Source organism: Dysidea avara, chromosome 1 (assembly GCF_963678975.1).
Source record: "Dysidea avara chromosome 1, odDysAvar1.4, whole genome shotgun sequence".
NCBI classification, from domain to species: Eukaryota; Metazoa; Porifera; class Demospongiae; order Dictyoceratida; family Dysideidae; genus Dysidea; species Dysidea avara.
Genome location: NC_089272.1, coordinates 4,768,463 through 4,783,471, shown reverse-complemented (window position 1 = coordinate 4,783,471; position 15,009 = coordinate 4,768,463). Strand labels below are relative to the sequence as shown.

Here is a 15,009-nt window from a genome sequence, read left to right as displayed (position 1 = left end):
CTAGCTTACAAGCATGTGTGACTGCTCTATTAGAACATTTCATACATAGTGACTGCTCTATTAGAGTATCTCGATCTTTAGTCACCATTTCCTATGAGCATATGTTGTCCTAATACTATGCATGACTGTTCTATTAGAGTATCTTGATGTTTATCATACAAATTGTGCCAAGTTTCTATTCCTTGGTGCCCATTTTTCCAGCATTTTGCTTTTGCTTTTACCAACGTATTTTTCCAAAAATTTTGCCGGCAAAATCGGCACATCCCTAACTGCCATCAATCACAATTAGTTAGTATTTATACGTGAGCAACATTAAGTACTTTACAATATATGTGGTCACCTTGTTCTTAACATCAGCCGGCACACCTGCTCCTATCAGCATATTAATGATGCCAGTATTTCCACTGTCTGCAGCTGTGTGCAGTGGTGAGTTGCCATCCTGTAAGGTACAATAAGGTAACTGCAAAATTACATTACGTATCTAACATATCCAGTTTACAACTTATAACATATATGTGACCAGATTTGCAAGAATCCCATATGTTCGTGCCAGCCTAATTTTACAGTAGAATGTAATAAATGCAGGGGGGTGGAGTATTTACAAAATTGTTTAAAAAATTGCGTAAATTGTAAGCACTTCTTTCATGGTGAACAAAAGTGATAAAGGCATAAACCTTGCTAGTAGTATCGTGACGACACGGTGCTACCAATTTTTTTGCCATTAGCACCCTCCTTCATTGCAAAACAAGTGCACAAACAATTTACAGATTTTTTATTAAATTTCATAAATATTTTACCCATTGCATATTATTGCATTGAACTGTAAAATTTGGCTTGCACTAACATGTGGGATTCTTGCAGATCCGGTCACAAATTATTCGTCTTGCAGAGAGTTCACCTACAAACAAGTTACCCTCCAGAGAATTCAGCTATATTAAACATAAAAACATGTCAAAAATTAGCAATACATTACCACTGAAAGTACACACCCTAAATTACATAAAACGCAAAAAAAATGGTGCAAAATGATAGTAATTTTCGTGTACTTTTGAAATGCCAGCATCAATACATGATGGAAACCGGTATTGCAATTACTCACTTACCTCTAAGGAATATTCCACCGTGTTTCCATGACTCTAGCTGTAGATTCTATGGCTCTAGCTGTAGATTCCATGGCTCTAGCTGTAGATTCTATGGCTCTAGCTGTAGATTCAATGGCTCTAGCTGTAGATTCCATGACTCTAGCTGTAGAGCATATACATGTAACCACCCACTGGTTCATCTGTTCACCCAATGCGTAATTTATTGTGGCATTCAGCTGTTAAAAAGACTATGAGAGTTCACCCTAAGCTAATCAGTTTAATTAGAATAAATGGTCTGGAATACATTATGAATTATTCTTTGATATTTCGAATGAATTGGACCAAGAGTCTCTGGGATAGTAACTGCCTTTTTAATTTGGACGAAGTATTTGGAGCATCACTTCAAGAAAGCATCCGCACAAGTGGTTTTATTTGTAATGGTTGTATCCTTGATCGTATAAGCCTATAAGCAATAACTGGGCTTTCCAGCTATCAGTTTAGTGGGTTTTGAATAGGGACCAGTCTATTTTGCTTTTTTTCCACCTATTTTCTTTCCAGCAATTCTTTTATTTTTCACCTATCATGCTCCATATTTTGCTCAAGAATTATAAATTTTGCTAAGCACTGATCTTTGTTAATTGAATATTTCCAAGTGCAAAGCTACAGTTTCACCTTAAAGTTACTGTTCTATTAGAGTATCTCGATCAGCACTTACTTCTAACATGTAAAGCAAGAAGCTAGCTAATATTGCTTAACATGTGTGACTGTTTTATTAGGGTATCTCGATTGTCACTTGTTGTTCCTGTAACAATTAGCTATGCAATGTCAATATTTTAGCGTCTGACTATTCTAATAGAGTATCTTGATCTTTTGTGCAATTTTTATGTCCACTTCACAAAAATTGCACTTATTATGCCAACATTTTGCTCATTGCTTTTACCCACCCATTATGCCAAAAAGTTTGCTGGCAAAATCGACACGTCCCTAGTTTTGAACTTACCATGTCAACTGAAATGTGGAATTCCGCTAAAATCTGTAAGTTTATCTTATTTTTATTAGATTTTGAATCCAATGGACTATTTTTGATATGAGTCATCTGGTAGAGAATTCAGATAGAAACAATCACCTTGTAGAGAGTTCAGTTACAATCAAATAACCCTGGAGAGAGTTCAGCTACATTACAAGTTATCCCAGTTACAACCAATTCACCTTGTAGAGAGTTCAGCTACCAACAAGCCACCTGTAGAGAGTTCAGCTAGATTAAAAGTGATCCTGTAGAGAGTTCAGAAACAAACAATTCACCTTGTGGAGAGTTCAGCTACAAACAAGTCATCCTGTAGAGAGTTCAACTACATTAAAAGTCATTTTGAAGAGTGGCCGGTGTGGAAACAACATTATCATTAGGCTGCCTGGCTACAAAGCCAGCGAAAGAAAAACTGTGGTTTAACTTTTCTTTTAGACTGTAAAGAAAGTTAACTGGTAACTACACAATTGTAAACCTAGGAAATCTACAGATTGTGGAGTGAACTTTAATTAGATTCATGCAAAAAGTCAAAGTATGGACATGGAGTGGCTATAAGCTTATATATACAGAAGACAACTGTAGGTATAAAACCTTTATTTGTGTTACAGAAGTATGAAGTAGTGCAGCTAGTTTACTCACTGTCATGGCTGTTGCTGGTTGCTTTGTGAGAGATTTTTTGTATATTGAAGTGCTGTTTGGGACTGCAAAAGCTGACTGTTATATGTGTTACAGAGGTGACCACTTAATACAAACTATATCTGTACAAACTGATTAAGAATCAGTCAAGACTGCAGTCACATGGTGGTTATGCTACAAAGGGTGACCACCCAACTCAGGGGAGGTTCCACCATATGATATACAGTACCATGCACTCTTCTCAGTTGTTATTTAAAATTAGCTGATAAGCCACCATCCCTTGTGTTTATTCAGAGTTCTGACCGCCTCCCAAAATTTGAATGAGAGATTATACAATTGCTGAAGTTTCGGGCACTCCAGGTATTGTTAGTTCTGTGCACGCCATGAGTTGAGAAATGCCTTAAGAAGCCATGAATAATAAAGCTTAGCCAGTGAAAGAAAATCCTAGGAATGAGAAAGAAATTGTAGGTACGAGATTACAAATGTTGGGAATGAGAGCATGAGAATGAAGGTTAAATTTTGAGAATCGTGCCTAAGGAGCCTCTATTTATAGATAGTTTGAAACAATTTATTTCTTTGTAAATAAGTTCAAATGGTAGGGTTTACTACGGTCCTGCTCAAATGTAACGTCATCTCGCGACAGTGCAAGCAATTAAAAAACTTGCTAATTAAAGGGTGTGGCACCTATATCACTTGTGGGTATTCATCTCATTTCGTTTGGGATGACTCCTTGCAAACAAAGTTGGTGCCACGCCTTTTAATTAGCAAGTTTTTTAATTGCTCGCACTCTCACTAGACGACATTATATTTGAGTGGTACTGCAGTTGAACAGCATTACAGAGGTGTTTATTGGACTGTTCAGATTTATCACTAACATTGAACACATTCCCAATAGCTATATAGCTAGCACCTTTCTCACAAAATGTGACCGGATCTGTGAAAACCCGACACAATCATGCAAGCCTAAATTTACAGTATAAAGCATTGAATAAATTGGGTGAAATACTTGCGTATTATTGAAAAAATTCCGTAAATTTGTAGAACTCTTTTGTAGTGAAGGAAGGGACTAACAATAAAACCCTGGATACCATCTTATTCACCTGCTCAAGAGGAGTTGGAAAATCTTTGTTTTGTTGCAGTAGACCTAAGAATACGCAAAGTATGAGCATTTGTTTATGTCACATCGAAGCAATCGTACGCAATCAATTTTTCTTCGCAAATTTCGTCTCTGTATGACATATGCAGTGAAGAAAGGCGAGTAAAGGACAAACGTACCCAGGAATAGGGCTGAGCAATACTGCCATTGTAGTATCACAATTGATACTAAAGCCACTATTTATGATACTGAATAGTTCACGATACTGACAAATAAGTCAATCATAGCTTGTATATTGCTCAGTATTCCTACAGGAAGTCTTTAAAGGTAGCATCAAACTAACCACTATCATCCTTGTTTACAGTAACAGTTATTGTAACACATGTTTTGAGGTTATGTTATGGTGTTCACACCACTCTGCAGGGTAACCAGGTTATGATTTACAAGGATTCTTAGACTAGTAAACGGATTTTTTAATGACAATGTACAAGTATGGTATCACAATAGTTAATAACAAAATATCACGATATCAATGCATTCAAAATATCGCGATATATCACTAAAACAATAATATCACTCAGCCCTACCCAGTAACTTATTCCCCTATTCATGGCGAACACGATGGTGACAATTTCAGCACTGTACCTCAATCTGTTGGTAAGTTACAATCATTTTGTAAGCACTTGTAATTTATTTTCCCTATATTTGCTGTACAAATCGAATTTTCTGTTGTTGCTACTTTGTAGGGCTGTAACTCCAAAAGTTATTGACATATGAGGCTGAAACGTTTCCAGAGGGTACACTTGGCTAAGTACATTATAAATTGTTAATAAACAGGAATTCAAAAAATGCACAATTGTGTTGGGTTTTCGCAGATCCGGTCACATAATAACAGTCCACAATATTATTACTGTACTTCCAGATAGCATCTCAAAGTAAGTAATTTTAACTTTTCCTGGGAAAGTATGTCCCTGGCTAGCTTCAGCCATTAGTACTGACCCTTACCATTTTACTCTGATGCCTCTCTACAATATTCAACCTGAAACCTGACCCTAAGAAGACAACATGCTCTGTTTCATGAGCAGAGAACTCCAGAGAGATCTTTTAATTTTTCTCCCTGAAGCATTATTTTACTGTACAAGCTAAATCATAGTTTCAAAATTAAAAGCATTGATGAAAGAAACAAGACATGCAAATACATTATCCTTTTAAAGTTGAGATAGCTGCATTGAATCCTCAAAACAAAAAGGTTGAAATATATACTCACTTTGTCACGGGCAACAGTGATATCAACTCCTCCTCCTTTTGAGAGTCTAACTAACTCATCAGCATTTCCAAGCAGTGCTGCATTTAGTATTGATTTTCTCGATTTCTACAAATAAGAACAGTTGTTAGTTGTAATAGATAACCTTTACATACATGGAGTGAATGTGGCAATCATTACATTAATAAGATATTATTGGACAATGAAAGTTAATAACTTCTTCAGGTTATACACTCTACATACGTAGACTTCCCACAGTTAAACTACTCCCTGTAGGATCTAGCCATGAAACTTTTTGATTTGTTATACTTAGCTACCTGTTGTCATATATATATATTAATTATTTTTTGTATTTGATAAGAATTTTCTCCTCTCTTTTAGTTAATCAAAGGTGCATGGCAGGGTGTCAGAGTAGGTGTGACTAGTGAAGACCACTTTCTGGCTTTCTTAAACAGCTTCAGGTTCACTTTGTCTATGTTAGGTGCCTCTAAAAACTTATTCAGCTTTGGCTTTTTAGTTATTTTAGAAACTTTCCTTAGTTTACAGTCTGTATTTCTTTGTTAATAAATTAAGTGGTAGGGTTTGAGAGTTAAACAGCATTACAGAGGTGGTTTTTGTGCAGTGTCCAGTTTTATCCCTAACATTGAACACTCAGTTCTAGCACCTTCCACACAAATTACAGTCTAAAATTGTGCATCTCAAAGTAAGAAATTTGCAAATTTTTTCTGGACATAGATTTGCTACCTTCACGTATTAGGACTGAGCCTTACCACTTTCACTTTTACTCTGACATGCCTGGTAGTATGTCATGAAACTCAAGAAGCCAGGGCACCATACTTTACAATGACAGACAGAAAGAAAACTCTGTATTCTGAATTATGCAGCTCATGGTCTCTTATTTGAATAGATCAAATTTCACAGCAAAGTTGGCTGCTTGATAGAGGAAGCCACATAACAAATTTGAAGGAAATCCTTGTAGCCATTCCAAAATATAATACATTGACCATATTTTGGGTAATTGTTTAATTTTCTTTTTCTGCTTATTCTTTTTGTACCTTTTGTAAAAATCATCATAAAGCACAAACCCATCACCCTATCAAGTTAATACTTGAAGGGATTTAAACACGGGTATCAGTTCCAAAGTTTGAGCAAATCTGATGAATATTCATGGTTTCAAGAGTGGTAATATCAAACCACTGTCAAGCCTACAAGGTAAAACCTTTCTAGGAATGAGTTAAAAATTGGTTTATAGATATGTAGATCAACTATTGTAGGAGTGCTAATTGGTGGTTTAAAAAGAAATCAAGATTAAGACAATTAGAAAACAATGCTAAAACTAACAGTGTGTAACAATCATGCAATCCCATTTTCAATAATTATATAAATCCTTTCACAGCTGAATTATCCGGTGCTTTTTACAAGGCATACCCAATCATGCTGTATAGTCCCCACTGTACACTACACGACTTACCTCTAAGTAATAGTTAAAGGCCTACGTACCACAAAGATTGTCATGATTTTAAAAACCCGAGGCAAAGCCTAGGTTTTTTAAAGCCACAACAATGACTTAGAAAATGGTATGGGTGTATTTATACTAGTAGATGGATTAATTGATTGTGAGTTTAGTAAAACATCATCATGTCATCATATCTTGCAGAAAATGTAAACATACAAACACTTTCTACATTGTTGTATATAAAAGAAAGCTGCTCAATCTTCTGAGGGAGGCATAGCAGATCAGTGATCAATTGTGAGATCTGCAATGCTACTCAGCACATCAGTGATACACGTCCACAAGACAAACCCAATGAAAAATTGCACACAGCTATTATTAATTTTTTTTAGCATTAACATCATTGCAGCCATTTCTTGGCCGCCACCTTTGATTTCACAACTTTTTTCACCCAAGCTTTTTAATTAAGGCCACACCATTTTTTCACAGCTTGGCTGTTTTTGTGTGGATTTCACTTCTTTTTGTATTTTACACAGCCCCAAAACCAGCCTATGGCTGACTTTGAGGTTTGTTTACTCACATTTCTTCTTTTCTATGTAGATACAATAATGATTATTGAAGATAGACTTATAAATGTATTTCAGTGCATGATTTAAGTAATATGCGGCCCTCGGGTGTCGTGTTTACAAATCAGATACAAACCTCATGGGTGTGTTCTAACTGATTTGTGGTATGGGGTGTGCACAGATCAAAGGCGCCCATTTGTAACACAGAAGGAGCAAGACCGCAAGGCTAATATTGGCTACCGCTGAGCGCTGTGTACAAGGAACGATTTTACTCACTAATTACTGTCTTGATGGTTAGTTAATTCATTGTAGCTAGTTTATTCATTGGTAGCACATTTGATATGCACAAGCACGAGGTGCCATCATCGATGCCAATCACTCCAACCATCGTACGGATGTAGCTGAAGTGTCTGATATTCATTGTTGAGTGGTGCAGTGCTATAATAGTCTTGGTTAGTTTAATTTATTGGCGAACGAGCTTGTGGTAGATTACCGGGCTCAGCCCAGCGGTTTTACTGCTTCCCATTCATTCAGACGAGTGCAGTGTTGTGTGTTTATTCGTTCTAGAGCGATTTACCTCCTTGTCAGTTCTTGACATTATTAGCCTTGCACTGTGACTTCCAGTGTTGGTCTGGTGTATGGTTTCGTTTGAAGTCTTTGAACTAATTAGTGGCCAGATTGTGTGGCTGAAAGGAGGTACTTAGCCATGCTACAATTATTTGTAAACTGGTTTACAACTGATTTGTAACACTGGCGGCAGCCTTTGATCTGCCCATGCACCATACTACAATTCAATATTTGATAATATTATTGGAATACTCTAATAGAGTGCACATTTTTCGAGGACTTCTAATATAACATACATAGAATGTTCTAGAACAATCTAGTACTTCTATTGGTAGATCTATGAAATTACAAATGTTTGATTGTAAGCAGATTTCAACTAGAAATTTCATTTATAAAGCAGAAATTAAGTGAGGTGATTAGCCGAAGTAGCAGTGGTTCAGTGGTTAAGAATGCAGGTATTGGGTATGGATTTCTCTGGTTCAAGCTCTGGTAAGTTTTTTTGACATTTTTTGCACACCTTTTTTACCCTGCAGTGACTGCTCTATTAGAGTATCCCAATCCCACAATTTTACACTTGCTTGGTTTTTGCTTTATAACTTCATCGCTGTAACTCTATTACTATTCAAACTATCAAAAAACACTACTACAATGATCAGCCTATCTACACACCAATTTTCAAGTTATTTCAATACTCGGTTTACCCTGTAGCCGTGACAGAAGTTAGATCTTTTTTAACGTGAATAAATGCTCATAACTCCTTGAATATTCCTCAGATTCACAACAAACTTGGTACGTGAATCCACCGTTACATGCTCTTCATATGTGCCAAAGATCGAGGCAATCGAGTTACACATTTGAATTTTATAGCAATTTTTGCAAAGTGTGCGAAAATAATTCAAAGCCTATGTAAGCCTTCGTACGGCATAAGAAAAAAAACCAAGAAATTAAAATGAACTTTTGAGTGCTCATATCTCGCAAATGGCTCTTGCGAATTTAATCAAACTTGCTGTGTGGCGTACCCTTCCTAGGGTACAGCTATTATGCAAAAATGTTGTGCTTTGAAGAAGGGGCCATTGGAGCTATGCATGAATGAAAAAGCTGTTTTCTTTCCTCCTGTTAATATACTCACGGTGTGGTCGCCGGCTTTCTTGGCCCCATGACACACTACCGTGTATCTTGATATTATGAACTCTTGGTATAATATAGTCTCCAGGAAACTGCAGACAAAGCCTAACGTAGGTTCTTTAGGAAATTTTCATGTGTGCAATGTACATAACATGGTCATCTGGCAACATTGTAGCTCACTCAGGCTTGCCCCCAAAAGTGGTGAACCTAAACTTGGTTCCATTGTTAATGGTAGCTCTGGTCCAGCTACCTAGTATTAATACAGTGGAACCTCTCTATTATGGACATTTTGGGACCCAGAATGTTTGGCCACTTATTGCTGTAGTATAGAGGTTTTCCTCTTTCAGAGGTAAAAATGTATTAACCAGACCTGTTGGGACCAAACTTTTTGTCCTTATTATGGAGGTTTTTTCTATTGTGTCCTTAAGTTCGTTAAGAGATGTTCCACTGTATATCAAAACAAATATTCATTCTCCAGCAATGTTTCACTGTTAAACCTTACCACTTAGCCTTAAGAAATGAGTTAAAAAGCATTAAGACAATAATTATTTTAGAGGCACTTATCTCATGTGAAGGTGGCAGAATAGCAGTTTCAAATAACATTGCAGTAAAGACAGGTTAAAATGAGTATTTTGTTACACAAAAGTATTAAAATAAGTAATTTTCACTGATAAAGTTTCACTGAAGTTAAGAAAATTTTGTCAGTAGCTCATCAAGTGGTAATAAAGCTCTACCAGAAAGGAGGTTCCATGGAGCCCTTTGAGCCCCTGTGGATCTACCCCTGCTTAATTTTCAGACTATGTGTATGTGTATCTCTTGAACAGTACATTTAAGTTGATTCATTTTTTAGGTATAGACCATTATCATGTTAGTGGTTAAACTGTTTGTATAGATGTAATACTGGTGTAAATTCAAAGGCAAATTCATGGCATGTAGCTAGTGATCAATTTCTTGGAATTGGTTGATTGAAACTTACATGTTACGTATGTCAATAGTAGGTAGAACAGTTGATAATTGATAGGCATTCACCATTCACTAAAATCACCCACTGAACAGTTGCCTGTTTGTGGATAGAGTTTTACCATTTGGGCTGGGGTCAGTCCCATTGCCATTTTCAGCCATTGCTGATGCACTTCTATAATAATATCATGCTCAACCTCTCTGGGTAATACACAATCTGGATGACTTTTTACCATCAGTGCTCCAGACTCTCCAGAATGTTTTCAGAACATGCAAACCATGCAAATAATCTGCAGAGAGGCAGGCCTCCCAATGGAACCAGAGAAGACTGTGTGTCCCACTACTACATTGACATTCCTAGGGATTGAAATAAACTCTTCAACTCCGTCTTCCACATGACAAGTTAGAGGATCTCAAAGAATCTCTCACCCAATGGCGAGAGAAGACTTTTGCAATAAAATGTGACCTCTTGTCACTTATAGGGTCACTTTCCCATGCAAGCAAGGTTGTTCATGCAAGCAGGGTATTCTTACGCCACTTGATTGACCTCTCCCCTACAGTACACAAACCAGAGTGCTTTCTATGCCTTAATGTTGAAGCCCGCTCTGACATTGAGTGATGATATCAAATTGTGGAGGACTGGAACGGAGTGTCTATAATTGTCCAGACACTGGCATATGCTACTAGATGCTTCTGGAAATTGGGGTTGTGATGCATACTTGGATACATGTTGGTTTCAACTTCATTGGGCTGGACACCTGACCAGGGCTCACATCTCCGTGAAGGAATTAGTTCCCATTGTCATTGCAGTTGGAAAAACTATCCTGATCAAGTCAGACAACAAAACTACAGTTTCAGCTGTTAACAGTCACACCAGTCAGCACAAGGATACAGTGCACATTTTATGCTGTCTTACATTCCTCTTGGCTAAATGGCAGTGCTGTTTGATTACTGAGCACCTCTCAGGGAGTCATAATGCTAAATATAGCTGCTGCTTTATCACGGAATAATCTGGCACTCTTCCAAACATTGTTCCTGCAGATAGTACCAGAGCCAACAACTAATCCCATGGCACTCATACAACTTCCTCATGGTCTGTAGGTATGCATATAATATACTGGAATAATTTTTGGAATAATTGGTGGTAAAACGAATCAAGAATACTTCCGGAATAATAGGATGATCTTCAAGAATAATTAATCTAATTCAAAACAGCCAAGCTGTAAAAAAAGAGTGCGGCCCTCAGAAAGGCTACGATGAAAAAAGATGTGAAATCCAAGGTGGCGGCCAAGAAATGGCTGTGATGGTAGGTTAATGGTAAAACTTTTAATAATGACAATTCAGATGAATTTGATGCTGCTTGGTCTTGGCACAAAATTCACCTGAATTGTCGTTATTAAAATTTTTACCATTAACCTACCATCACAGCCATTTCTTGGCCGCCACCTTGGATTTCACATCTTTTTTCACCATAGCCTTTCTGAGGGCTGCACTCTTTTTTTACAGCTTGGCTGTTTTGGATTAGATTTCACTTCTTTTTGTATTTGTATACCCCAAGGCCAGCCTATGGCCGGCTTTGGGGCTTTTTTAACCTATCTTTTTTCTTTACCACAGGAAGAGAAAGATGAAGAAGTTTATAAATACTTTAACTAATTCTGATTTTATCAGTAAATGTACAAATTATATATATAATAATACATTTATTACATGTTAATTATTCCCTTGTTTGCAACTCTCTACAGGGCGATTTGTTTGTAGCTGAACTCCCTACAAGGTAACTTCTTCTAGCTGATCTTTCTACAGGGCGATTTGTTTGTAGCTGAGTTCTCTACAGGGTGGTTTGTTTGCAGCTGAACTTTCTACACGGTAGTTTCTTTGTAGCTGAACTCTCTACAATGTGACTTCTTCTAGTTGAACTCTCTACAGGGTGACTTGTTTCTAGCTGATCTCTCTACAGGGTGATTTGTTTGTAGCTGAACTCTCTACAGGTGATTTGTTTGCAGCTGAACTCTCTACATGGTGGTTTCTTTATAGCCGAACTCTCTACAAGGTGACTTCTTCTAGCTGATCTCTCTACAGGGTGATTTGTTTGTAGCTGAACTCTCCACAAGGTGATACTTCTAGCTGATCTCTCTACAGGATGACTTGTTTCTAGCTGAACTCTCTACAGGGTGATCTGTTCATAGCTGAACTTTTTACTGGGTGATTTGTTTGCAGCTGAACTCTCTACATGGTGGTTTCTTTGTAGCTGAACTCTCTACAAGGTAACTTCTTCTAGCTGATCTTTGTACAGGGTGATTTGTTTGTAGCTGAATTCTCTACAGGGTGATTTATTTGCAGCTAAACTCTCTACAAGGTGACTTCTTCTAGCTGATCTCTCTACAGAGTGATTGATTTTTTTGCAGCTGAACTCTCTACATGATGGTTTCTTTGTAGCTGAACTCTCTACAAGGTGATTTCTTCTAGCTGATCTCTCTACAGGGTAATTTGTTTGCAGCTGAACTCTCTACATGGTGGTTTCTTTGTAGCTGAACTCCCTACAAGGTAACTTCTTCTAGCTGATATTTCTACAGGGCGATTTGCTTGTAGCTGAGTTCTCTACAGGGTACAGCTGAACTCTCTACATGGTAGTTTCTTTGTAGCTGAACTCTCTACAATTTGACTTCTTCTAGCTGAACTCTCTACAGGGTGACCTGTTTCTAGCTGATCTCTCTACAGGGTGACTTGTTTCTAGCTGAACTCTCTACACGTGATTTGTTTGCAGCTGAACTCTCTACATGGTGGTTTCTTTATAGCTGAACTCTCCACAAGGTGACTTCTTCTAGCTGATCTCTCTATAGGGTGATTTGTTTGTAGCTGAACTCTCTACAGGTGATTTGTTTGTAGCTGAACTCTCTACAAGGTGACACTTCTAGCTGATCTCTCTACAGCTCTAGCTGATGTCTCTACAAGGTGACTTGTTTCTAGATGAACTCTCTACAGGGTGACTTGCATGTAGCTGAATTGTCTATCAGATTAACCGTTTGTAGCTGAATTCCATTCAGAACATCTTGCAATGTAATATAATTCAAAAGAAAATCCCAGTACTTAGAAAAGTCTGAAAGTGCCTTGGGTTCCACCGTCAGACCATACAGTGTCAGGTATGGCTGTACAGCAGAAAGATTACTGGAGGGCTGAGATGACTGTGTAACTAGTAGTGTTAGAGCGTAGATGTATAACAGCCAGCCAATCATTATAGCAATCAACCATGATTAGGTATGTAAGTGTGACCTGTGTGTGAGCAAAAATCTATGGCGATTTCCTAAAAAAGGTGGTCTGCCCTTGGCTTTTGTACAATTGGTTCTCTGGGATGGCTAGGAAAGTGGTCTTGGCGGGACATGATGATGTTGTCAATGTCATAGTCTATTCCTGGCCAGTATACTGAGAGGCAGGCATGTTGCTTTGTCCTATGGAACCCTGACGGGATTCATGAAGTTCTGATAAGATTACAGGTCACAGTTTTGTGGGAATGAGAAGTCTGCAGCCATAAACAATGAGGCTGTCATCAATGGTGAGGCTTTTTTGAGTGTTTCAGTATCATTTGCAGGCATCTGGTAGTTCCATGTTGGAGTTGTTGATACTCTGCATCTTCTTGGGCATTTGTCTTGTGGTCATCTAAATGATATGGTAGTGACTCAGTCGATGTGAGTTCGTGTCTCAGTAATGGGCAGGTCTGGCTGACTAAGAATGTCTAATTCAGCAAGACTATCTTTGAGTGACGGGTTAGTTACTGGGTCCCTCGGCAGTGCATCTGGGGCACCATTCTTTGTGCCTTTTACCCATTTGGTCATGAAAATGATATGCCATCAGCTTAGTAAGATTCAGCCTGAGTGAGAAATCAAGATCCTGCTTGAATTAATGTCCAAGTACCAGAGGTGTCTTGCTGTTGGAGTATGAATCCAAGGCCTTGGCAGCTAGTGTAAGTTGATCTAGTAGGTTTACTTATGTCAAAAATGACAGCACAGGTGCAAAGGTATTCTTCAGCAGTTCATATGCTTGGTCATGGGTAACTTTGTGCAGATTCTATGCTAACAACATTTAAGCATGTGCCTTCATGAAATTTTCTGTTGTACTGCAAGAAAATACATAATTGTGACCCGCTGAGTGAAAAACTGACTTGCTTGCATAATTCTGTTTTAGAGATAAATGCCATTGAAATACATCGGGTAAAAATGTGCGCTACATAAATAATTTTATGCAACATTTTAATTGCTTTGGTAAACAATGAGGAAACTCGAATCGAATAATCTAATATAGCAGTGGATTTGACTCTTCATGGAGAGTAGGAATATCTTTGTTTCATTTCTGTACCATGGAGCAAATTTGAGTTATGTGTGTTTGTTTATGTTGCAGTAAACCATAACTTGATCGTCACCATTTTAAAGCTTGAACAGCCTTCTTGCTTGATAGTGTGGGTGTATTCAAGTTGAAAACTATACCTTGATAAATACCCCAGTTCATAGTGAATAGAATGGAACAGGTCCTACCCCATAACCCATTGCACTCGAGAGTTATGATTGATTAAACGAGTGCCTGTAAATTAGTTTCCATATAAGCACTGTACAAATCGATTGTTTTGCTCTTTTTGTTGTCTATCACTATGACTCCAAAACCACTTACTAGAAATGGCTGAAACTTTAACAGTCCATTGGTTTTTCTCACTAGACAACTGAAATGTCACTTTTAAAAAAATCAACGAAAATGCAAACAAGTTGAGTTTTTGCTCAGCAGGTCACAATTTCTAATCAAGACACATGATAGTGTGTCGTGCGGCCCAAAAAGCTGGCGTGCCACACTGTGAGTATATTAACAGGAAGAAAATGCAATTTTCACACCTATGTAGCTCTGTGATCCCTCATCTGATTGGAACCAAATGTGCTACAGACGTACCGGCCAGTTATGGAAGTCTACATACTAAACTTGAAGAAAATCGGTCCAGCCGTTTCCGAGATACGAGCGAACAAAATTTCGTTTTAATTTCTTTGTTTTTTTTCTTCATCTTCTTCATTTCACACACTTCGCAAAATCCACCATAAAACACGAATGCGTACTTATATAGGGCTGAAATTTGGCACACTTCAAGAGCTCATTAAGGCGGATCTCAGTACCAACTTTGGTAGGAATCCGATGAACATTCACGGAGTTATGACCGATTATGTGTGTAAAATAAGGGCGGACATAATCGCACAAGTCTAAA

The 15,009-nt window shown here is 37.8% G+C and overlaps 1 protein-coding gene across 2 annotated transcripts in view; it reads right to left on the bottom strand.

Annotated features, from left to right (window-relative positions):
• Positions 1–15,009, bottom strand: part of LOC136253801 (uncharacterized) — a 168,611-nt gene that overhangs the window by 135,556 nt on the left and 18,046 nt on the right. For both annotated transcript variants that reach the window (XM_066046461.1, XM_066046466.1), the window contains exons 2-3: positions 5,106–5,210; positions 341–439 (exon numbers count right to left, since the gene is read on the bottom strand). In XM_066046461.1, coding sequence (XP_065902533.1) covers positions 341–439; positions 5,106–5,210 — 204 coding nt within the window. The remainder of the gene's footprint in view (positions 1–340; positions 440–5,105; positions 5,211–15,009) is intronic.